Source organism: Saimiri boliviensis, chromosome 17, assembly GCF_048565385.1.
Source record: "Saimiri boliviensis isolate mSaiBol1 chromosome 17, mSaiBol1.pri, whole genome shotgun sequence".
NCBI lineage: Eukaryota > Metazoa > Chordata > Mammalia > Primates > Cebidae > Saimiri > Saimiri boliviensis.
Genome location: NC_133465.1, coordinates 22,945,023 through 22,968,633, shown reverse-complemented (window position 1 = coordinate 22,968,633; position 23,611 = coordinate 22,945,023). Strand labels below are relative to the sequence as shown.

Genomic DNA, 23,611 nt, shown 5'->3' with positions numbered 1-23,611 from the left:
CATAGGGTGCTGGTCAACCGCTGTCCCTAGGCCCGAGACTTCAGGAAAGGGAAGTGTCAGGATGAGAGGGGAGCTCGCTGGCAGTGGCCCAGGACTTCTCACACCTGCTCCCAGGCCTGATCTTCCCAGCAACACGTGACCCTCAGTGGGGCTGTGAGCTTGGGCAGCACAGAGCCTTAGGGACCTTCAATTCAGAACGTGGCTGTTGGGGACGGGAGGGCTGCTGCTTCTCCAGAGTCCCTAAGGCACTCTGGTTTCCAACTCAGCTGAGCACTCGTGCAGACCACGCGAGAGCTACCCACCAGCCCACCCTATCGTCAACCAGAGAAACACTTTTTCTGTTAGACACACTAAGGTTCCGAATAAAGTTTGTTTAGGTTTTTTAACCATTTTAGCCATTTTTAAGTTTGCAATTCAGTGGCATTTACACTGTGGTACAACCACCACCACTGCCCCTTTCCAGAACTTTACCATCATCCCAAACAGGAACTGTCAATCCATTAAACAAAAACTGCCTTTCTCTCCAACGTCTGGCAACCTCTATTCTACTTTCTGCCCCTATGAATTTGCCTATTCTAGGTACCTCATATAAGCATACTGTACACTATATGAGTATATAGACTATAGACTATATTTGTGGTTCCCTTAAAATTTCTCTGTTAAAATCCTAACTCATGTCATGGTATTAGGAAGAGGGGCCTTCAGGAGGTAATCAGGTGGAACCTTCAAGAATGGAACCAGTGCCTTGGAAAAGAGGCCTCAGAGAGCTCCCTTGCCCCTTCATTATCTGAGAACACGGCAAGATGACAGTTGTCTGTGATCCAGGAAGTGAGCCCTCCTGAGACACCACATCTGCCAGGATCTTGAACTTAGACTTTCCAGCCTCCAGAACTGTGAGAAGTAAATGTTGGTTGAAGCCACCCAGTTTGTGGTATTTTGTGATAGCAGCCCAAACAGACTGAGACGAAGTGGAATCAAACACTCATCTGATCTGGCCTGGCAAGGTGGCTCACACCTGTAATCCCAGCACCTTGGGAGGCCAAGGCAGGCGGATCACCTGAGGTCAGGAGTTCAAGACCAGCCTGGCCAACACGGTGAAACCCCGTCTCTACTAAAAATACAAAACTTAGCTGGGCATGGTGGCAAGCACCTGTAGTCCCAGCTACTCAGGAGGTTGAAGCAGGAGAATCGCTTGAACCCGGGAGGTAGAAGTTGCAATGGGCTGAGATCGTGCCACTGCACTCCAGCCTGGGCCACAGAGCAAGACTCTATCTCAAAGAGAAAAAAAAAATTGCACCTCTAGTGGAGGAATTGTTGAATAAGATTTTCGCTTACACACAAATTTCACTTGTTCTTTAAGGAATTCATTAGTCTCAGTTGCATTTCACACATGGGAAAACCAAGGGCCACGGTTTTGACGCCATGTACATTCCAAATCATTATCCCCCTGGTTTTTTCCTGAGGCCGCTCCTCTGCCCTTCTGCAGCCATGTCTTTGCTATCTAGAGGCCCCTACCTTTAAAACGCCTGAGACCTCCTCTGGACCTGGCCCTCCACCAGGAGGTTGGATAGCAGAGAGCCAGCCCCTCTGTCAACCAGGGCCTGTGACCAAGAGTATCCACTGGCAGACGTCTGGAAAGAGGGGCAATCTGTATTCAAGGAATCTGGACCTGCTGGGGTGGAGGGCAGCTGGGTGCCACAAAGCATCAGCAAAACAGGATGGGGACGCATTATCCAACCCCAGAGCCAAGGGCCAACCCCGAGCATCTCAGCCAGGTCCAGTGTGGTCACACGGCAGACTGCTTCAACATTCAGAATGGACTCCGAAGAGAGCCCAGGAAGTGTGTTTACTACCAAAGGCTTGGGGATCCGCAAGCTGCATCCATGAAGAATAAAGCACACCTCACCCCACAGAGGCAGAAGGAGGCATCCCTTCATCTGGGAGGGTACCAGCAGCTGCAGCCACCAGCCAAGCTGACAAGACTGTGCCAAGATCAGCCCATCAACTAAGCCTCTAGCGCCAGTGGAGTGGACAGCTGTTGGCATTTTTCCTGCCCAGCTTCCATCCCCTGATCTTCTGAGAGCAACATGCCAGATTTCCTTAGGTGACCCATCCCTCCTGTACTCCCACCCAAGTCCCTCTATCCCTGGACCCAGGGGTGGGCATAAGACCTAGACTTCATAAATCAGTGTATCCCATCCCTCTGGCCAAAGTTCAGGGATGGGTATGTGACTCACTCTATGTCCAGCGTGAGCCATCCCTGGGACATCTGCTGAAATTACTGGGAAACAGATTCACTCTTCCTGTTGGTATTGCTAACCGGGTAGAATATCAGCCCACAGCAGCCATCACCCATCTTTGTGGATACCTGAGGATGAAAGATGAAGGCAACCCTGAGGAAAGCACAGCCTAGACACGGGGTGAAAGAACCCGTGTCCAAGGACTTCACTGCAGCTCTGGACCCAGCCATACCTGAATCCATCTCTCTTGAACGTCCCAGTTGCCTAAACCCAAAAACTTCATTCTCTCTTTGCATTAATTTAAACTGGGGCCTGTCAGCTGCCAAAAGTTTCTTGACAATCAGCTAAATTACTGATCACAGGTTGGGCGCGGTGGCTCATGCCTGTAATCTCAGTACTTTGGGAGGCCGAGGCAAGTGGATCACTTGAGGTCAGGAGTTCAAGACCAGCTTGGCCAACATGGAGAAACCCCATCTCTATTAAAAATACAAAAATTAGCTGGGCGTGGCAGTGGGCACCTGTAATCCCAGCTACTTGGGAGACTGAGGCAGGAGAATCTCTTGAACCGGGGAGGTGAAGGTTGCAGTGAGCTGAGATTGCACCACTGCATTCCAGCCTGGGCAACAGAGGGAAACCCCGCCTCTAAAATTAAAAATAGGCCATGTGCGGTGGCTCATGCCTGTAATCGCAGCACTTTGGGAGGCCGAGGTAGGTGGATCACTTGAGGTCAGGAGTTCAAGAGCAGCCTGGCCAACATGGAGAAACCCCATCTCTACTAAAAATATAAAAATCAGCTGGGCAGGTGGTACACACCTGTAATCCCAGCTACTCAGCAGGCTGAGGCAGAAGAATTGCTTGAACCCGGGAGGCAGAGATTGCAGTGAGCTGAGATCACGCCACTGCACTCCAACCTGGGCGATAGACGGTGACTATGCCTCAAAAAATAAATAAAATATTACCAATCAGAAGGGACATTTGGGGATATTATCCACTGCCCCATCAAAACAAAGATCCTCAAGCCCCAAACCTTTATTTAATAAAAATCACAGTAACACAAATGTTATAGAATTGTTTCACATGTGATACTGACTGACTCTGCTTTTGTGTACTAATGGGGGTACCAACTGCCCTGGGTCTAGGGGAGGCAGGGAGCAGGGAAGCCCCCCGTGGCCTGACCTGCCCTTCTTTCCCCAGCATTTAACACTAAACACGAAACAGCGGCAGGCTGCCCTAATAGCTTCATCTCCCACCACTCCCTAGCACAAGATCCACACCACAGTCAGGGAGGGATCTGAGCAGGCCCCTGTTTTCCTTTCTTTCTTTGAGACAGAGCCTCGCTTTGTTGCCCAGGCTGGAGTGCAGTGGCACGATCTCGGCTCACGACAACCTCCACCTCCCAGGTTCAAGCGATTCTCCTGCCTCAGCCTCCCAAGTAGCTGCAACTATAGGTGCTCGCCACCATGCCTGGCTAATTTTTTTTATTTTTAGTAGAGATGGCATTTCGCCATGTTGGCCAGGCTGGCCTCAAACTCCTGACCTCATGATCCACCTGCCTCAGCCTCCCAAAGTGCTGGGATTATAGGCGTGAGCCCCCGCGCCAGGCCCAGGCCCCTGTTTTTCTATCTTGGTCCCCTTGCTTCCACTGTCTCCTTTACCTGAAAATGCTTCCCACTCCAGCTCTCCCTTCAGACATCCTGTCCAGTCTCCACAGCCCACCTCAAATGCCACCAACTCCAGGCAGCCTTCCTTGGCAGCCTCCCTTTCTTCTGACCTCCAGGGCTTCCTGCACCCCTTCTCCATACCTCCCCCTCTTCTGTCCTGGGTTCACATTCCAGGGTTGACCTCTCCTTCAGGAGCACAGGCTGCTGGAGGAAGGGAAGGCACCCAGATATGGACAGAAGTGAACTGAATGAGTGAATGAATGTTTGGAACACAGCTCATTTAAGGAGGGACTGCAGCCTGCATTTGCACTCACGGAGGGGAAAGAGAGTGTGGATGCCACAAAGAGGGCTGGCAGCCCTTTCTAGAAGTGGGGCTGGGGGTCAAGGGAGCTGCGATGCAGAAGCCAGGCATCTCAGTTCCCATCACTTGCACCACGGCTGCCACCCGCCCCTGTGTGGCCGTGCCCTTGGGGGACCTTCTTGCCATCCATAAGGAGCCTTTACTGCTGTCACTCTCAAAAGCCCTTCCTGGCACGTTTGCAGATCCTGTTTTCCGATGGCCTGTGTCAGGTACCTGTGGATTTACACACAGTTTCTGCCTTTGCAGCTCGGATTAAAGATCTTACTAAAATAAACGTTCTGTTTAAATACAGATGGCACCAGTAACCCAGGCTGCAGCCGGGACCTTCCTGTTCACATTGAGAAGTGAGAATTTCTGTTCTCACGAGTGAGGCCAGCAGCCAGGAGACCTTTCAGCTTATCTAAAGCTGGACGGGACAGACTTTTCCCCTCCTCTGAGCTTCACTCTCCCCTTAGCTCAGGCTAAGTATTCAAAGAAGCCCAGCTGTTCCACAGACCCATCTGGTCCCTTCCTTTAAAAATAACCAGAATGTTATAGGGTACAGGCTTCTTCACGTGTTGGAAGTCTCGACCAGGTCTCCTGTGAGCTGCATTACAGTCCGCTTCACTGAACTGTAGGGGGTTAAGTACCTCGGCCAGGGTCACCATGTAATTGGTGGTAGGAGAAAAAGCACAGAATTTGGCATTGCACAGATTGGAATCCCGGCTCTGTTATACCAGTTGGGTGACATTGGATATGCCATCCCTTTTGAACCTCAGCTTTCTCTTCTATAAAACACGAAGATAAAGATAACCAGTGTCGTGCAGAGAATGAAATGAGGTGAGTGACGCTTAAATGCAGGCCCAGAGTGGGGACCCAGGAGTGCTCCTGTCTCTGTCCCTTCTCACGTTATTCCTGAGTTTGTGCTGCAATGCACAGCCTTCCGTAATATCTGTCCGTTTATTTGGGGGTAATTCAGGAGGGAAAGGGAGGAGGAATCTGAAGGCAAATCCACAGAGGCCATTCTGCAGCCCAGCTCCCACAGGGAGCCCCACTAGACTGCCAAGACCCCTCTTTTCCGTCACAATGGATATGCCCAAGACCAAGAAGGCCCAAAGGACATGCTGGGCTGGCAGGACTGGGATACAACCCCCTGCCTCTGTTCGCAGAGTTCCACCTAGAGCTCCCAAGCCCAGGCCTCCTGCTTCCCACACTGTCCATCCCATCCTTCAAGGGAGGGGCGGGAAGCACATGTGTGGCCAGCAGCAGGTGGGCTGCAGTGGGCATGAGGCTGCCAGCCCTGTACTGAACAGGCAGCTAGAAGTTGAGATGGAATGAGGGAAGGCCAGGCCAGCCAGTGTTCCCAGAGCTTCTGATTTCTCAAGACTGGAAAACAGATTCACAATGTGGAATCTTCCAATTTTAAAATATCAGCTCCAAAGGAAAAAACAAAGTATGTGGGCTGAACACAGTCCATTAGGCCTGGACGCTCCAGCCAGGCAGGGCTCTGCTTCTGTGCTCCCCACTGCTGCGTCCCCAGCACCTAGGACGGTGTCTGGTCTAGACGACAGGCTTCCTAATGACAGGAAGAGACCGCGGGGGCCAGCTCCCAACCTGTGCCTCAGATCGCAAGCTCCTAGGGGGCAGGGGTGCTGGTGTCTGCACCCTCCGGAGTCAGGACGGCGTCATGCCACACACAGGACATGATGGTGAAGAACCAGGGGCTCCTGCCTCCGCTCCTTTTTTTTTTTTTTTTTTTTTTTTTTTTTTTTTTTAAGACATAATTTCACTCTTGCTGCCCAGGCTGGAGTGCAATGGCACACCCTCGGCTCACTGCAAATTCTGCCTCCCAGGTTCAAGTGATTGTCTCAGCCTCTGAGACAATTAATACAAAAATTAGCTGGGCATGGTGGCACACACCTGTAATCTCAGCTGGGATTACAGGCACCCGCCACCAAGCCCAGAAAATTTTTGTATTTTTAGTAGAGACGGGGTTTCACCATGTTGACCAGGTATCAAACTCCCAACCTCAGGCAATCCACCTGCCTCAGCCTCCCAAAGTGCTGGATTATAAGAGTGAGCCACTGTGCCCAGCCCTGCCTCCACTCTTACCAGACAATAACTCAGCCCCATCCATAAACCAGGGGCAAGAGTAATACCTACCTAATAGGGTTGTTACAAGGTACTTTACCCGGCAGAGTAAGCCCTTCTGACAACAGGGGTCATCATGGTGCCCTGATCCTACCATACAACATTCAGTGTGGCTGATAAATATCTTTACAGTAAAGCAAGAGAAAAAGGCAGAGGAGGGGGAAAGACGAAGGGAGGGGATGGCTCTAATCCACAGGTCTGCCCCCTCCTGCCTTTGGAATGGACTAAGCACGAGGCCAGGTCAGCTGTCTCAGGACATGCATGGGGCCGACATGTCTCCAGAGGCATCCCCAGCTCCAAGCCAGGCTGCCCACCCGTGGAGGACTCAGGAAGGACTTGGCTGGAGCTCCAGCCTTCATGAACCACAGTGTTCATAACTGATAAGCTTAAAAGCGAGTGACAATTTTTCAATCCACCCTTGCTCCAAGGACACTGAATAAACACAGTGTCGGCTCCAGGCTCCCACTAAGTCTGTCTGGAAGGAGAAGGGAAGGTGAAACCCAGTGTATTCACCTTAAGAAATGAGCTTAGATTCTTTGAGACCCTCTTCAGGGTTCAAGCAGGAGCCCCACACTCAGAAATCTCAGCTTACGAAATACCAGCCATGTTCTTCCTTCTGCCATGGGTGTAAAGGCTACCCCGGGCCCCACCCAGACACTCTCAGTGGAATCCCTAAAGTGATGGGCCTGATTTCACTTTAATTTTTTTTCTTTTTTTTTTTTTTTTTTTTTGAGAGGTAGTCTCGCTGTGTCGCCCAGGCTGGAGTGCAATGGCAAGGTCTCAGCTCACTGCAACCTTCACCTCCTGGGTTCAAGTGATTCTCCTGCCTCAGCCTCTCGAGTAGCTGAAATTACAGGCGCCCGCCACCACACCCAGTGAATTTTCGTATTTTTAGTAGAGAAGGGTTTCACCATGTGGGCCAGGCTGGTCTTGGACTCCTAACCTAACCTCAAGTGATCCATCCGCCTCAGCCTCCCAAAGTGCCAGGATTACAGGCGTGAGCCCACTGGACTACGGAGACGCATAAGAGACCCTGCTGGGGTGCTGGAAACCTCTATATCTGAATCTGAGTAGTGTCTATACAGGAAGAAAGCTAAGCGAAAATTCACAAGGCTGTACCCTTAAGACCTGGACACTCACACTACATATGTTACACTTTAATGTACTAATCACAGCAGCAGCGGCATGCACCAAGCACTTCTTACAAGCCAGGCACTTCACAAATGCTTATCTTGGGTCCTAAATAATATGACAGTTAAGAGCAGTCTCTAGACCCCAAAAGACCCAGGGTAAAATTGCTGCTCCTCAACCTCTGAGCTTCTGTTCCTTGGCTGAAAAGCAGAGAGTTATCACTGGTGGAATTAGACAAATAGAGACACAAGCACGCGCACCCTTAGCACGGGGGCCAGAAAACTGCAAGCCTCAAAATGTGTTGGCTTGTGACAACCCTCTGAGCTTCACCAACCCCAGGACGCTGGTGCTGCTCGGCCCGTTTTAACATGTGGGAAATGGGTCCCTCCTTCACATGGCACTCCCTAAACCTCAGGCATTTTCATCTTCCTCATTTTTCCCAAATCCCTGTTCCACCTGACTGTGACTTCTCTTAACACTTTTCTTTAAACTGACTCGCACTTTTTTACTTAAACCCATTTGGCGTTTTTCTATTTTTGGTACTTTTGAGACAGAGTCTAGCTTTAACGCTCAGACTGAAGTGCAGTGGCGTGATCTCGGCTCACTGCAACCTCCACCTCCCGGGTTCAAGGGATTCTCCTGCCTCAGCCTCCTGAGTAGCTGGGATTACAGATGCGTGCCACCATGCCTGGCTAATTTTTATATTTTTAGTAGAGACGGGGTTTCACCCCGTTGGCCAAGCTGGTCTCGAACTCCTGACCTCAAGTGATCCACCTGCCTCAGCCTCCCAAAGTGATGGAATTACAGGCATGAGCCACTGTGCCCACCCCAAATTTGGGTTTTGTAATGTTATATAACGATCATACATGAAACACCAGTATCACTTGCCAGAATTCATTTTTTAAAGTAGCTATTAAAGTAAAAAGCTCTTGTCCACACCTGAAATCATCTTGCCTACCTCATTTACTTTTTATGGATTCAGTAGGCAAAGAAACTGAGTTTGCTGGGGGGCAGGGAGTCAGGGGGCGTGGGGTGCTTCATCTGCTTAAAATGACTGAGATGCTTCCCCGGCCCTTCGGCAGCCCCCGTCTGAACAGAAAAGCTTCTCGTTGATTTAACCGAGCAGGCCTGACAAGCCCTCTATTTGGCAACATCCTGGTAAGCAGCCATCTGTGCACCACACAGGCTCCGAAGAGATAGAACTGCAGTTAGAAAAATATGTATATTGGCTAATGGCGACTGTTCACTAATTCAGACGCCCACTGGCCCCTCTTCGGCATTAAGTGAAGGGAGGTTGCCTCTGCCAATCAGGCAGCAGTTCCCAAGACCTAGGAACCCAGAGTCAACAACAGCCCTGGCTCCTGACCCCAGCTTCAGGATGGTTGGTCATGGCTGAGCCTGGTCCCTCACGTCTACTATGCAGAGGTGAGGCATAACAACAGAAATACACATGAGCAAGTGATCACCTGCAGTTCTCTACAAAATCCCTTCCAGAAGGGAAGGAAGGAGAGGGAAGGGAGAGTGTCCCCAATCTCAGACAAGAAAAGGGCACCCTTTGGAGGGCACTGATTATTAAAAGGGTCCCAGGGAGCTGGGCGCAGTGACTCATGCCTGTAATTCTAGCACTTTGGGAGGCCAAGGCAGGAAGATCACTTGAGGTCAGGAGTTGAGACCTCCCTGGCCAACATGGAGAAACCCCATCTCTACTAAAAATACAAAACTTAGCCAGGCATTGTGGCTCACACCTGTAATCCCAGCACTTTGGGAGGCCGAGGTGGGAGGATCACCTGAGGTCAGGAGTTTGAGACCAGTCTGACCAACATGGTGAAACCCCATCCCTACTAAATCTACAAAAATTAGCTGGGCATGGTGGCAGGTGCCTGTAATCCCAGCTACTTGGGAGGCTGAGGCAGGAGAATCACTTGAACCCAGGAGGTGGAGGTTGCAGTCAGCCAAGACCATGCCACTGCACTCCAGCCTGGGTGACAGAGCAAGACTCTGTCTCAAAAAAAAAAAAAAGAAAAGAAAAGAAAAGAAAAAAGACCCCAGGGAAACAGGAAGTGGGCACGTTCTACTCAGGGGAGCCAGGAAGCCTCTTGGGCTTCCATCCATTCACTCAGCAAATACTGACTGAGCATCTCCTATTCTGGGCCATGGAGACCCAGAGATAAAGAAGGCAAAGTCCCTGCTCTCAAACGGTTCCCGCTCTAGGGGAGGGAACAGCTCATCAACTGTTTATTGCATAACCTAGACACTATCAGTAAGAAGTGCTGCGGAGGAAATACAGCAGGGTAAAGCAATCATGGCTGGAGTGAGCCACTTAGGTGGCATCGTCAGGGGAGGCCTTCCGGAAAAGATACCATTTGAGTTAAGAGTCTGGCGATGAGGAAACGACAGGCAATGAACTCACTGTAAAGAGCAGGTGCAAAGGGCCTGAAGCAGGACCCAACCTGCCATGTTCCAGGTGTGGAAAGGAGGCCCCACAGCAGAAGCACAGTGATCACGGGGAGGGGAGGCAAGGCCAGCGAAGCAGGCGAGGGTGTGGACCGGACTCCTGAGTTTGGAATTCATTTAAAGTATAAACAAAAGTGGGCCAGGAGCAGTGGCTCACGCCTGTAAGTCCAGCATTTTGGGAAACTGAGGTGGGTGGATCACTGGAGGTCAGGAGTTCGAGACCAGCCTAGCCAACATGGTGAAACCCGTCTCTACTGAAAATACAAAAAAATTACCCAGGTGCAGTGATTCGCAGCTGTAATCCCTGCTACTTGGGAGCTGAGGCAGGAGAATCGTTTCAACCCAGGAGGTGGAAGCTGCAGTGAGCTGAGATCATGCTATTGCACTTCAGCCTGAGTGACAGAGTATGACACTGTATCAAAAAAAAAAAACAACAACCACACAGGTAAGTAAGTATAATGGGAAGTCTACAGAGAGCTTTCCGCAGGAGAAAGACCTGGCTTTATGTGAATGTTTTAAACTCCACTCTGGCCACCACAAGGAGGGAGGATAAGGGAGACTAGAAGCAGGGGATTAACATAGTAGCTCAGGAAGAATTAAGCCCATCTGTGCCTCACATTCTGTCCCTTCAACTCGAACCATCTAAGGCCTCAGCCCCTTGGTGAAGTTAGTAGCGGGAAGCTGGCTAAAGGGAGATGTTTGTTCTTTAAAGCTACAGCAGCCCCCCAGGTGTCATTCAAACATCAGACAGGAGAGGACAGGAGACAGGCCCTTCCAGAAAGGCCAGGACCCAGCTGCCACCTAAGGAGACAACAAGTAACCATCTGTTCCGGGGCCAGGAAGTAGATCGGCTCCCATCTCATGTCCATTCCAGCTCTGGGACTCTGGGACTCCAAGGCCAGAACTCTGGACAACCCACAGGCTCAGACCTTGTGTCCAGCCAGCTCATGGGGCTGCCTGCAAGGGCAGGACACAAGTATCCTCCCAATACCAGGTTCAAACACTATAAACAAGTCAATCAACAATGGCTAACGTCACAGAAACAGACAACTACACAACTGTTAACGGCACAATCTTGCCAAAAAACAAAAACAACAACAAGAAAAAAAAAAACACCACCAAATCTGATGGTGCCTCTAGAACTCAATATTAACTTGCAGGTAACACAGGAACAGCAGAACATGCTAAATAACACCAGGAGATGCCATCCACAAAATCCTGACTGCGGGAAACTCCATGAGACGTCCAGTTTCTTCAGTAAACGAATTGGAGGAAAAGAAAAAAAAAAAAAGAGTTGGTGGGCCAGGCACAGCAGCTCATACCTATAATCCCAGGACACTGGAAGGCCAAAGTGGGCAGATCACTCAAGTACAGGAGTTTGAGACCAGCCTGGGCAATATGACGAAACCCCATATCTACAAAAAATACAAAAATTAGCTGGGTATGGTGACGGGCAACTATAATCCCAGCTACTCAGGAGGCTGAGGTGGGAGGATCGCTTAAGACCGGGAGGCAGAGGTTGCAGTGAGCTGAGATCACACCACTGCACTCCACCCTGGGTGAGCAAGACCACACCTCCAAAAAATTTAAATTAAATTAAAAATTTTGTGGTAGGAGAGAGATCCAAGATGGTTGATTACTAGCAGCTCAGGATCACAGGTCCCAGTGAAAATGAAAAGAACGAGAGGATACCACACTTTCAGATGAATTTTTATTGCTCACGGACCAGGAGATTCCCAGTGGAGGAGACCCACGGGTCGCCAGCGCAACTCTTGTGGCTGGCGTGGGGGTTCTTGGTGCAGAGTAAACAGGATTGGGTCCCCTTTTGGTCGATGTTTGGAGCTCCGGGAAGGCAGAGTCGCCTAGTCAGCTGATTGAAAAAGGGACTCAAGAAGGAAGCCAGACTGGAGAGTCCAGGGCAGAAAAGCACCACGAATCCTAACGCGGCTGTTTTAGCCAGTGCAGTGGGTTGCTCAGATTCCAGCGCTGAGAATCAACAAGTTGGACGTCCACTCAGAGACCTAATTTGAAAGTCGGTAATTACAAAGATGACAGGTGGATAAATTTACAATGACGGGAAGAAACCAGTGTAAAAAGACTGAGAATACCCAAAATCTCCCTCTACAGGGGATCACAGTTCCTCATCAACAAGGGAACAAGGCCTGATGGAAAACAAGTGCATTCCATTAACAGAATCAGGCTTCAGAAGGTGGATAACAAGAAACTTCTGTGAGTTAAAAGAACATGTTCTAGTGGCCGGGCGCAGTGGCTCACACCTGTAATCCCAGCACTTTGGGAGGCCAAGGCAGGTGGATCACGAGGTCAAGAGATCGAGACCATCTTGGTCAATATGGTGAAACCCTGTCTCTACTAAAAATACAAAAAATTAGCTGGGCATGGTGGAGCGTGCCTGTAATCCCAGCTACTCGGGAGGCTGAGGCAGAAGAATTGCCTGAACCCAGGAGGCGGAGGTTGCGGTGAGCTGAGATCGCGCCATTGCACTCCAGCCTGGGTAACAAGGGCAAAACTCCGTCTCAAAAAAAAAGAACAAAAAAAAAAAAAGAACATGTTCTAGACCAATGTAAAGAAACTAAGAACCTTGAAATCCTAATAAGAATAGACAATTTAGAGAGGAATATAAGTGAATTAATGGAACTGAAGAATACGAGAACGCCGCGAAGTATGCACAGGTTTTAACAGCTGAACTGATCAAGCAGAAGAAAGGATATCAGAGGTCAAAGACCAATTTAATGAAATGAAACGAGAAGACAAGATTAGAGAAGAAAGAGTAAAAAGGAATGAGCAAAGTCTCCAAGAAATATGGGACTATCTGAAAAGACCTAATTTACGACTGATAGGTGTACCTGAAGGTCATGAAGAGAATGAATCCCAAGCTGGAAAATATTCTTCAGGATATTATTCAGGAAAACTTTCCTAACCTAGTAAGGCAGGAAAATACTCAACTTCAGGTAATACAGAGACCACCAGAAAGATATTCCTCAAGTAGAGCAACCCCAAGACACATAATCGTTAGATTCACCAGGGTTGAAATAAAGAAGAAAATTCTAAGGGCAGCTAGAGAGAAAGGTCAGGTTATCCATAAAGGGAAGGCCATCAGACTCACAGCAGATCTCTCAGCAGAAACTCTACAAACTAGAAGACAGTGGGGGTCAATATTCAATATCCTCAAAGAAAAGAATTTTCAACCCAGAATCTCATATCCAGCCAAATTAAGCTTCATAAATGAAGGAAAAATAAAATTTTTTGCAAACAAGCAAGCACTCAGAGATTTCATCGCCACCAGGCCTGCTTTACAAGAGCTTCTGAAAGAACCACTATACACAGAAAGGAACAACCAGTATCAGTCATCCCAAAAACTTACCAAAAGGTAAAGAGTATCTCCATAATGAAGAATCTATATCAACTAAAGGGCAAAATAGCCAGCTAGCATTAAACAACAGTATTAAACTCACAAATATCAATATTAATCCTAAATTTAAATGGATTAAATGCCCCAATCAAAGACACAGACAGGCAAATTGAATAAAAAGTCAAAATCCATCGGTATGCTGTATCCAGATCCATCTTATAAGCAAGGACACACAAAGATTCAAAACAAAGGGTTGGTGGAAGACTTATCAATCAAATGGAGAGCAAAAAAAACAGGAGTTATAACTTTCGTCTCTGACAAAATAGACTTTAATAGTAACAAAGACTAAAAGAAACAAAGAAGGACATTACATAAGGGTAAAAGGATCAATGCAACAACAGGAGTCAATGATCATAAATATATATGCACCCAAAATAGGAACACCCAGATACATAAGACAAGTTTTTTTTTTTTTTTTTTTTTTTTTTGAGACGGAGTTTCACTCTTGTTACCTAGGCTGGAGTGCAATGGCGGGATCTCAGCTCACCGCAACCTCCGCCTCCTGGGTTCAAGCAATTCTCCTGCCTCAGCCTCCTGAGTAGCTGGGATTACAGGCACGTGCCACCATGCCCAGCTTATTTTTTGTATTTTTAGTAGAGACGGGGTTTCACCATGTTGACCAGGATGGTCTCGATCTCTTGACCTCGTGATCCACCCGCCTCGGCCTCCCAAAGTGCTGGGATTATAGGCTTGAGCCACCGCGCCCGGCTAAGACAAGTTCTTAATGACTTATAAAGAGACTTGGACTCCCACACAATAATAGCGGGAGACTTTGACACCAAATTGTTAATATTCAACGGATCAACAAGATAGAAAATTAACAGGGACATTTATGATTTGAACTCAGACCTGTAACAAGTAAACTCAGTGAGTATTTACAGAATTCTTCACCCCAGGTCCACAGAACATACATTTTTCTCAGTATCACATTACACCTATTTTGAAAGTGACCACATAATTGGAAGTAAATCACTCTTCAGCATTTGCATAGCATTTCACAGACTTAAATGAAATATTGGTTGGCTGTTTGTTATTTTCTTCCCTTATTCCTTCCTGTCTCCACTGTTAAGCACAATTATCAGCATAAAAGAAGTTTTTAATACCTATTTTTAGATTGCATTCCAGCCTGGGCAATAGAACAAGACTCCTGTTCTCTCTCCCCCTTTCTCTTCCTCTTTCTTACAAAAAAAAAAAAAAAAATTTTTTTTTGTAAAAGAATTGGAAGGGCCAAGTTGGGTGGCTGATGCCTCCTGTAATTCCAGCACTTTGGGAGGCCAAGATGTGCGGATCACTTGAGGCCAGGAGTTAGAGACCAGCCTGGCCAACGTGGTAAAACCCCATCTCTACTAAAAATACAAAAATTAGCCAGGCATAGTGACAAGCGCCTGTAATTCCAGCTACTTAGGAGGTTAAGGCCCAAGAATCGCTTGAACCGAACCCAGGAGGTGGAGGATGCTGTGAGCCAAGATCATGCCTGGGAGACAGAGGAAGACCCTGTCTCAAAAAAAAAAAGAGTTGGAGGAAAATGTGGATTAAGAGACACATCACCCATCACCTAGTACTGTTTGAATTCTGACTCAAAAAAGCTTTTGAAAACTTTTATGAGACAACTGGGGAAATTCAAATACTGACTCAATATGATATTAAGAAATCATTGTTAATTTAGAGGAGTATAATAATGGTAGTGTTATGTTTTTTTTTTTTAAATAAATTCTTAACCTTCTGTTGTTTTATTGTTGAGACAGGTCTCGCTCTGTTGCCCAGGCTGGAGTATAGTAGCTCAATCTTGGCTCACTGCGGCCTCTGTCTCCCAGGTTCAAGCAACTCTCATGCCTCAGCATTCCAAGTAGCTGGGACCAAAGGCACATGCCACCATGCTTGATTGTTTTTTGTTGTTGTTGTTTGTTTATTTTTTCATTTTTTTGTAGAGATGAATCTCACTATATTGCCCAGGCTGGTCTCAAACTCCTGGACTCCAGTGGTGATCCTCCCACCTCACCCTCCCAAAGTGTTAAGATTACAGGTGTGAGCCACTGTGCCTGGCCAAGAATTCTTGTCTTTAAGATGCAAACTGAAATATTTAAGAATGAAATATCTAATGTCTGAGATTTACTTCAAAGTAATTTTGTGGAGGAGTGTATTGGTAAATAAACAAAAGAAGATTGACCATAAGTTGATAATGAGTGAAACTAGGTATTATGTTACCCTATTCTCTCTACTTTTGTGTATGCTTGAGAATTTCCACAGCAACATTTTTTAAAAAAAGAATTGCAATAGGCTTTTTCTACCCATAAGTAACCCACCAGATATGATACTCCACAACAAAGGGATCACATTCATTAGATCCAAGGCTCTCACCTGAGAGCCTGCCAGAATTTGCTGAATGATGAGTGAATCCATATTTTCCTCTTCATAAACTCCACAATGGGAGTTGTCCCAAAATAACTACCTACTGCCAGTATAAGAAGTGGACTTGTTTTCATTATGCTAAATGACCTCTCTCCAGTTCAGAAAGTCACACCCTAGGCCACACTGACTTTATCCACATTTTTCAGAATGTACTTTTTTTTTTTTCTTTGAGACAGAGTCTTGCTCTGTCGCCCAGGCTGGAGTGCAGTGGCACAATCTCGGCTCACTGCAACCTCCACCTCCCAGGTTTAAGCAATTCTCCTGTCTCAGACTCCCGAGTAGCTGGGATTACAAGCGCTTGCCACCCCGCCCAACTAATTTTTGTATATTTAGTAGAGACGGGGTTTCACCATGTTGGCCAGGCTGGTTTCAAACCCCTGACCTTAGGTGATCCACCCACCTTGGCTTCCCAAAGTGATGAGATTACAGGCGTGAGCCATCATGCCCAGCCAACAGCGTACAGATTTTGATTGTGTTCCTCTGCCTCTGTCCTTCCCAGCAAAGGAGCCTGTTTTCCCCCTAAGAGAGCCAAGCTCCCCACTACCCACATCTATAAGAAGCAGGCTCTGAAAATCAAAACAGTTTCCAAGCCGCCAGTTTTGAGAAAGGCTTCATCCAGGTGTCTCCTGGCAGCTATGCTCAAACTCAATCCCCTCTCAGACACGTCGCTGCTTTTACAAGATCCTATGTGCCAGAAACCCTGGAAGATGGGTAGAAAGAGGCATAATCTCCCTACAACTCCCAGAGAGCATGGCCACATCCTAAATGATGAGTGCCACACCCATTTCTGGAAGTTGGAGCATCATTCTTGGGAATTATCAAGACCGCCTGGGAGTCTCCTAGTTCTGGGTCTATATGGGACACCTGTCTCATTACCACCCTGCCTGGCACACCTCCCTGTCCCCTAATACGCAATATTTCCAAGTGGCCTGGAGAGAACAGGAGGATGGCAAAGACCGCTGGGCGATCACTGCAAGCCACACACCACCATTTCAACCCTTCAAGCTAAGAGCCAAGAGTGTTATCTGCACACGCCTGTCAATTAAAGGTGCTGGGACGATCAATGGATGGATCAAGCCTTCCGGGAGGATGAGAAGGGGCCTGAGCCTGACAACCCTGTGATGACGGGGAGGAAGGAAGAACTCATCAAATTTAACACCCAGCATGGAGTTTGGGAAATGCTGAAGAGAGGCTGGCAGCTGCAGCCTGCTCCAGGCCTCCTGTGGCCACCAGCACCCGCAGAGCCGGCGTCAATAGTGTTCGCTGCACTGATTTCAGACGCTTGAAGACAAAGAAACTCCAGATACAGCCAGGGAAGCAGAGGTCACTTAGCACCATGAGGAAACCAATCACTCTTTCTCCTCGGGTAGGTTAAGTCCATGGCCAAAGCCATCAGGATGGTTGGAGCCACAAAAGAATGGGATGAAGCCAGGGGCTGGGAAGGCCAGTAATGTTTGCCTGTATTGCAGGCAAGAGCGCAGTGCATTCAGGAAGAAAGAAAAGACTCCACGGGCCTGGGGCGCCCTGGCCCCAGCCAATCCCTCCCGCTCCCCATCCAGGTCCTCCCCTGTGCCTCACTGCATCCCCCCACACAGACTCATTCTGCCAGGCCCATGCCCTCCTTGGCCGAACATGGCTGGTCTTGACTGCTATTGGTGGGGCCATCACCACCAGACACCTGACCTTGGTCACCAGGGCAGAGGGTCAGGGAGAGGAGTGGGAGCAGTGCTGATCAAACCCCCTTCACCCTGCTACAGCACTTCGTACCTTTCAGTCGCATCTCACTCACATGATCTGACTTGCGCCCCACAAGCCTTTTGTGGGGCGGCAGAAACTGAGGCTCACAGTGATGAAATCTATCATCACACCACAGTCAACAGATGAGCCAGGGAGAGGACGTCTAGCTCTCGGTGCAGGGGGCTTTTCCTCTCCACCCACCGACCACCGACCACCGACCACCACCTTTCTATACTCAGAACCAGGAGCTGGGCCCATGTAGCTGCCTTTCTACCAAGCACATGTCCCCTTTCAGCCCTCAAAGAAGGCCCAGGCTATCTCAGACCAGCCATCCCATACATCCTTCTGGTTTTAGAGAGTTGACTTGTTCACCACCACTCTACAGACAAAATGCTGGAGGGCAGAAAACAGAAGGGAATCAAAGTCCAGGGCAAAATGGGGTCCAGCCCTGGAACACTGCCCTCCAGAGTTCCCAAGGCAGCTCTTCCTGTTAGACCCACATGGCCCTGGCATCAGCCATACCTAGACCACTTGCAGGATTTCCACTATATTTCATCACACTTGTACTATTATTACTACTATTTCTATTAAACAGATTCATTTTGGCCAGGTGAGGTGGCTCACACCTGTAATCCCAGCACTTTGGGAGGCCAAGGCGGATGGATCACCTGAGCTCAGGAGTTCGAGATCACCCTGGGTGACATGGTAAAAACCTAGTCTCTACTAAAATACAAAAAAAATTAACTGGACATGGTGGTGGGAGACTGCAATCCCAGCTACTGCAGAGGCTGAGGCAGGAGAATCACTTAAACTCAGGAGGCGGAGGTTGCAGTGAGCCGAGATCCCGATACTGCACTCCAGCCCAGGCAACAGAGCAAAACTCTGCCTCCCCACCCCCCCATAAAAGAAATTAATTAGATAAATAGATTCATATGTTTAATTTAAAGTAATGCTTTATATCACTACCACAAATGGGAAAAAAAATCAGTGCCCCTGGCCATTAACCAGGAAGGAATCCTAAAAATAAATAAAACAACCTAAGTTCTAGCCAGGCACCCTGCACCACCTAGAGGGCCAGAGCCAGAGGTCAGTTCTCTCTTTGCTACAAAAGGTGTCAAAGGCCGACTAGCACCAACCTGAAACTTTCCCCTAAAGAACTCACAAGGCTTCGCAGAGAACGGAACGGAAAAGGGAAGAACTTTCTCACGAGGTGACTCAATGTTATTCCATGCTCAGCCACCTTATGTCATTTCACTGGAAATGCATTCTATGCTGTGGGAAACGTCCTGCTACTCTACATTATAGGGAGGGGGACGAGAGAATGGAGGACAACCTGCCACAAGGGCAATCCCTGCCGGCTTCTCAAAGTCCCCCATTCATGACCTGCTGCCTCCCCAAGTGCGTTCAGCCTGTGGCAAGTCCAGAGGCTGATGGTCACCCCCAGGTATCTCTGGCCCCACTGCCTGTGTCTTACAGGGGTACAAAACTCCACTGGAAATGAGGATCCAGCAGAGTCACTGGACGTTACCCCAAACCCCGGCAACATCTCTGTGGGCAGTCAGCGCGAATCCTCCCCTCCCCCCATTGCTGGAGGCTCTGCCATGCACCCTAGCAGAACAGGGAGGCTTTGTGCCAACGACCTGCCTGGGTAGCTCCGTGGGGTCTGGTAGATTTCAGCTGGGGGCTGCAGCCCAGAACGCTTCCCCAGAACCTCCTTTGCCCACCCAAGCCCCACACCTATCACCACGCAGGTCGTCCAAAACGTCTCTGAAATAGCTAAAGAAAACTATTTTCAACACCCAGGAGCAAACAGAAACGCAAACTCAAGGAAGGCGAAGGGGCAAAGGCGGAAAACCCTAAGTCACCCCGGGGCAGTGGGGCGCGGGGGCGGGGGGAGTGGGCGACCTCCAAACTTGCTCCTCGCCGCCGGCACCGCGCGCACAGCAGGCGGATCGCGGCCAGGCAGGCACCTCGCGGGCTCAGCCAAGTTGCAGAGAAGCAAATGGCAACCCCGGCGCAAGGCGCCGCCGAGCTGGATGGAGGCTATCCGCGGCCGCAGGCTTGGGAAAAGGGGCTGCGCTCTGCAAGCAGAGGGTCTGGGGGCGACGGACTCGGGGTCTCTCGGTCAGGGATCAACCCCGAGGGACCTCCTAGCCGCCCCCGCCCCCGATTCCGCCAAGGTCCTGCCCAAGCTCCCCCGCACCAGCCGGTCTCGGGGCAAAGCTCCGAACTCTCTCCCCGCAACCGTACCGGGAGGGGAGGCTTTTTTCCAGCCAGCACGGAGCCGAACCCCCATCGGAAAAGTCCACCCCGAAGAAAACAGGAGTCGAGTAGGCGAGCAGAGGGAGCGGGGGGCCGGGGCTTACCTTTTCTCTTTATTCTGCCTCCGGGATTTGTGCAGGAGTCCGATGAGCACCACGGCCGCGCGGATCCCCGCCTTTCGGCAGTGCCTCCTCCCCGCGGGCTGGGACATGGCGAGGTCGCCGGCGGTGCCCGGCCGCGCCCTCGCCCGCCCGCGTCCCGGCTACTGTCCCCGCTGCTGTCCCCGCCGCCGCCCCAGCTCCGCGCCCGGCCCCCGCGCCCGCGCCCCGCGCCCGCGCCCCGGCCCCCGGCCTCCGCCGCGCATGGGCCCCGCCCCGCCTAGGTGCGCCCCGGGGGTCAGGTGACCGCACGCTCGCTCCCTCCCGGCGACCTTCAGCGTCTCCTCGGGGCCCGCGGGGCAGCCGTCGTCCGCTCCCCCGGCGCGGGCATTTCCAAGACTCGCTCGGGGCGCGGCCCGGGCGGGCAGCTCCCGGCTCCCGCTCAGACGCGCCGCCCGCGCCGGGACCCGCCCCGGCCCCGCCTCCCGCGCCCCGGCCTCGGCCGCCCGGATGGTGGAGGGCTTGGGGCGCGGGCGGAGGGGACACGCTCCCGGGAACTCGGCGCCCCCTGCACGGCCCACAGGCGCCCTCCCGGGTCCCGGCCCCTGCCCCGCCTTTCCTCGCCCGCTCCTACCCCGGCCCCGGGCTCCCTCCCCAGGCAGAGGCGGCGGCCGCCCTCCCCGGCCCGGCCCCGGGATACTTCTCCGATGCTGTCACTGTCTTTAAAACAGGGAGAGAAAACAGGCACCGGGCGGAAACGCGCGTCCTCGGTCCAAACACGCTGCCCGCGCGCGCTCACCTCCCGGCCTTCCCGCGCTGAACGGAGGGCACCTGAGCCCGGTGCCCCCGCCCCCACCCCCACCCCGGCTCGCAGCCGTCGGGCCCGGGGCCCGGGGTCGGGGCGGGTGTGGAGGCGGCGGAATTCTGCCCCCCCCCGCCTACCCCCGTGGTCCGCGCAAGGATGGCAGGGGAAGGGCGCAGGGGCTCAGGGGCGGGCTGGGGTCGGCTCCCCGCGGACACCGGCTCTCCCGGCCCTGGGAGTTGACTCCACACAGGGTCAAGAACCAACTTCACGGCGACCCCACTTCCTCCAGGCAGGCCGGGCTGCCCCAACTCTACCCTCCCCGCCCCCCTGCCCTGGCCTCTACGCACTCACCGCCTGCGCCCCTCCCGCCCCTGCACACCGCACCAGCCTCAGCTCCTTAGGGAAGGAAGGACGGAGGGTCGCGCCAGGTCCCGGGGAAAGAGCTAGGGCCTGGTCCCTACCCTCGGCATGGGACCTCGCTCACAAGCCCCTCATCCACTTCCACGTGCTGCCCAGCCTTCCAGGCCCCTCCCGCCCCTGTAGCATCACTCACCGCTTTTCCCCCTAGGGAAGGAGGCGGCGGGCAAGGGGCTGGAGGGAATTTAAACAAGCCAATTAGTCCATCTTTGGTAACAGCCCTGTAGGGGCCAAAGACGTCCCCCAAAGCAAATTGCCTTGTATTTTTTACAGTCTGGTGTTCAAGCAAACACAGAAAATCCAGGCTGGGAGGGGACCATGCTGGATGGAGAGGAGAGAGGGGCTGCAAACAAATTCGAGGCCGGGAGGCGTCAGCCCTGCTTCCTGCTGGCACTGGAGCTGGCGGGGAGGGAAGGGAGCCCCAGGGTGGTACTAAAATCCACCTGGTCTATTCATGAAGAGGCCATTACCACTGGCGTTGCCCCCCTCCCACCCTCTCCCTGTCGGGGTTGTGGGGGATCAGAGATACAGATAGCCATGGACATCTTTTTATAGCTAAAGATTGGAATAACCCGGGGCCCACTCCTGGGATTGCCGGTTAGGCGGGCTGCAAGTACTATCCCAGTAGTGATTTAAGAACAGGTCTGGAAGCCGGGTGCGGTGACTCACTGTAATTCCAGCACTTTGGGAGGCCGAGGCAGGTGGATCACGAGGTCAGGAGTTCAAGACCAGCCTGGCCAAGATGGTGAAACCCCGTTTCTACTAAAAATACAAAAATTAGCTGGGCGTGGTGACCGGCGCCTGCTACTTGAGAGGCTGAGGCAGGAGAATCGCTTAAACCCGGGAGCGGCGGACGGAGGTTGCAGTGAGCCAAGATTACACCACTGCACTCCTCCAGCCTAGGTGATAGAGTGAGGCTCCGTCTAAAAAAAAAAAAAAAAGAATTGGTCTGGTAAAAGAATAAATGAGTGTCCTTGGTGGAGAAGAGGGAAGAGCAGCAGCACAGCCCAGAGCTTCTCCTCCCCCTCTCCCGCCTCGCTGTAGCACACAGCACCCAAGTACCCACAGGGTAGGTAGCTGACGGACTGCTTCCGCTAGATGGCAGAGACGGTGATGAGGGCGCTGGCCTTAGGTCTATCCTAGCATGGGGTGTATTTTATCCACACACATAAGGCTGCATCTCAGCAGAAGGCCAGACCCTCCTTCCCAGCAGGTGCGAGTGTGGGAGCTAGCTCAAGTCAAGTGCTAGTTAAGGTCACGTGGGTAACAGGAGGGTTCACACCTGTAATCCCAGCACTTGGGAAGGCCGAGGCAGGTGGATCACTTGAGTTGGGACCAGAAGTTCTAGACCAGCCTAGGCAACATAGTGAGACCCCCATCTCTTCAAACAACAACAGGGTATTGGGATGATGAAGACACCAAATCCACCCAGCAAGTTCCATTATTCTTTCTCTGATTCTGGAGTTCCCAGCCCTCTCGGTCCCTCCACAACCCCAATGTGGCTGCAAACACAAGGCTGTCCCCAAAAACCATAACCTCTCAGACCCTGACTCCCAAGTCTTTAAGAGGGAGAATGTTCCTAGCGGCGAGATTCCATCCTTCTGCCCCTGCCCCTACAAGCTTGCCACCTCCAGAGCACAGACAGCAGTTCCCTTCTTAACTCCCACTCCAGCCCCGACAGCTGTCATACCCATGCCCCACACCCGACAGAGGGAACCCCAAAGCACGAGAAAACCCATCAATAAAAGACAATGGAACAACCATCAATGCTAGGCTTACCCGTTCCACCAGGATGTATGAAACACGTACAGTATGTCCAGCTTTATGCAAGCAACCAGGGCAAGAGAGAAAAATGGAAGACCATGTCTGCACGAAACTAACAGGGTTAACACACAGCAAACCACGAAACAAGACCATTTCCAGCCAGTGTGTGCAGTGAGCCCAGCCAAAGGTCTCCACAACTGGGCCATTCACCACCACCTCCACGGTTCTTTGTCTTAACGTCACGCTGCTCTGCTGTTCATTATTTTATTTTAATTAAATCAACTCACGTTTTCTCTTAATTTTATTTATTTATTTATTTATTTATTTATTTATTTATTTATTTTTGAGATGGAGTTTTGCTTGTCACCCAAGCTGGAGTGCAATGGTGTGGTCTCAGCTCACTGCAACCTCCACCTCCTGGGTTCAAGTGATTCTCCTGCTTCAGCATCCCGAGTAGCTGGGATTACAGGTATTTGTCACCACACCCGGCTAATTTTTGTATTTTTAGTAGAGACAGGGTTTCTCCATGTTGGCCGGGCTGGTCTCAAATTCCTGACCTCCGGTGATCCGCCCGCCTCGGCCTCCCAAAATGCTGGGTTTACAGATGTGAGCCACCAAGCCCGGCCTTTACTTAATTTTACAAGAAAATGTTATTGCAACCCTGAATGACAATCCGTTCTCATTTGCCATTCCTGCCATGAAAACAAATATA

General features: G+C 50.9%; 1 protein-coding gene across 14 annotated transcripts in view; it reads right to left on the bottom strand.

Annotated features, from left to right (window-relative positions):
• The window catches only part of RAP1GAP2 (RAP1 GTPase activating protein 2), a 271,958-nt gene that overhangs the window by 163,733 nt on the left and 84,614 nt on the right, over nt 1-23,611 (bottom strand). The window contains exon 1 of one of the 14 annotated variants that reach the window (XM_074388358.1): nt 19,920-20,394. The exons of 10 other annotated variants lie outside the window; for them this stretch is intronic. In XM_074388358.1, the coding sequence (XP_074244459.1) occupies nt 19,920-20,026 (107 nt within the window). In that variant the 5' untranslated portion in view covers nt 20,027-20,394. Of the gene's footprint in view, nt 1-2,237; nt 9,452-19,919; nt 20,395-23,611 lie in introns of those variants that run through there. 3 more of the 14 variants (XM_074388361.1, XM_039476609.2, XM_039476610.2) reach the window with 3 other exon arrangements.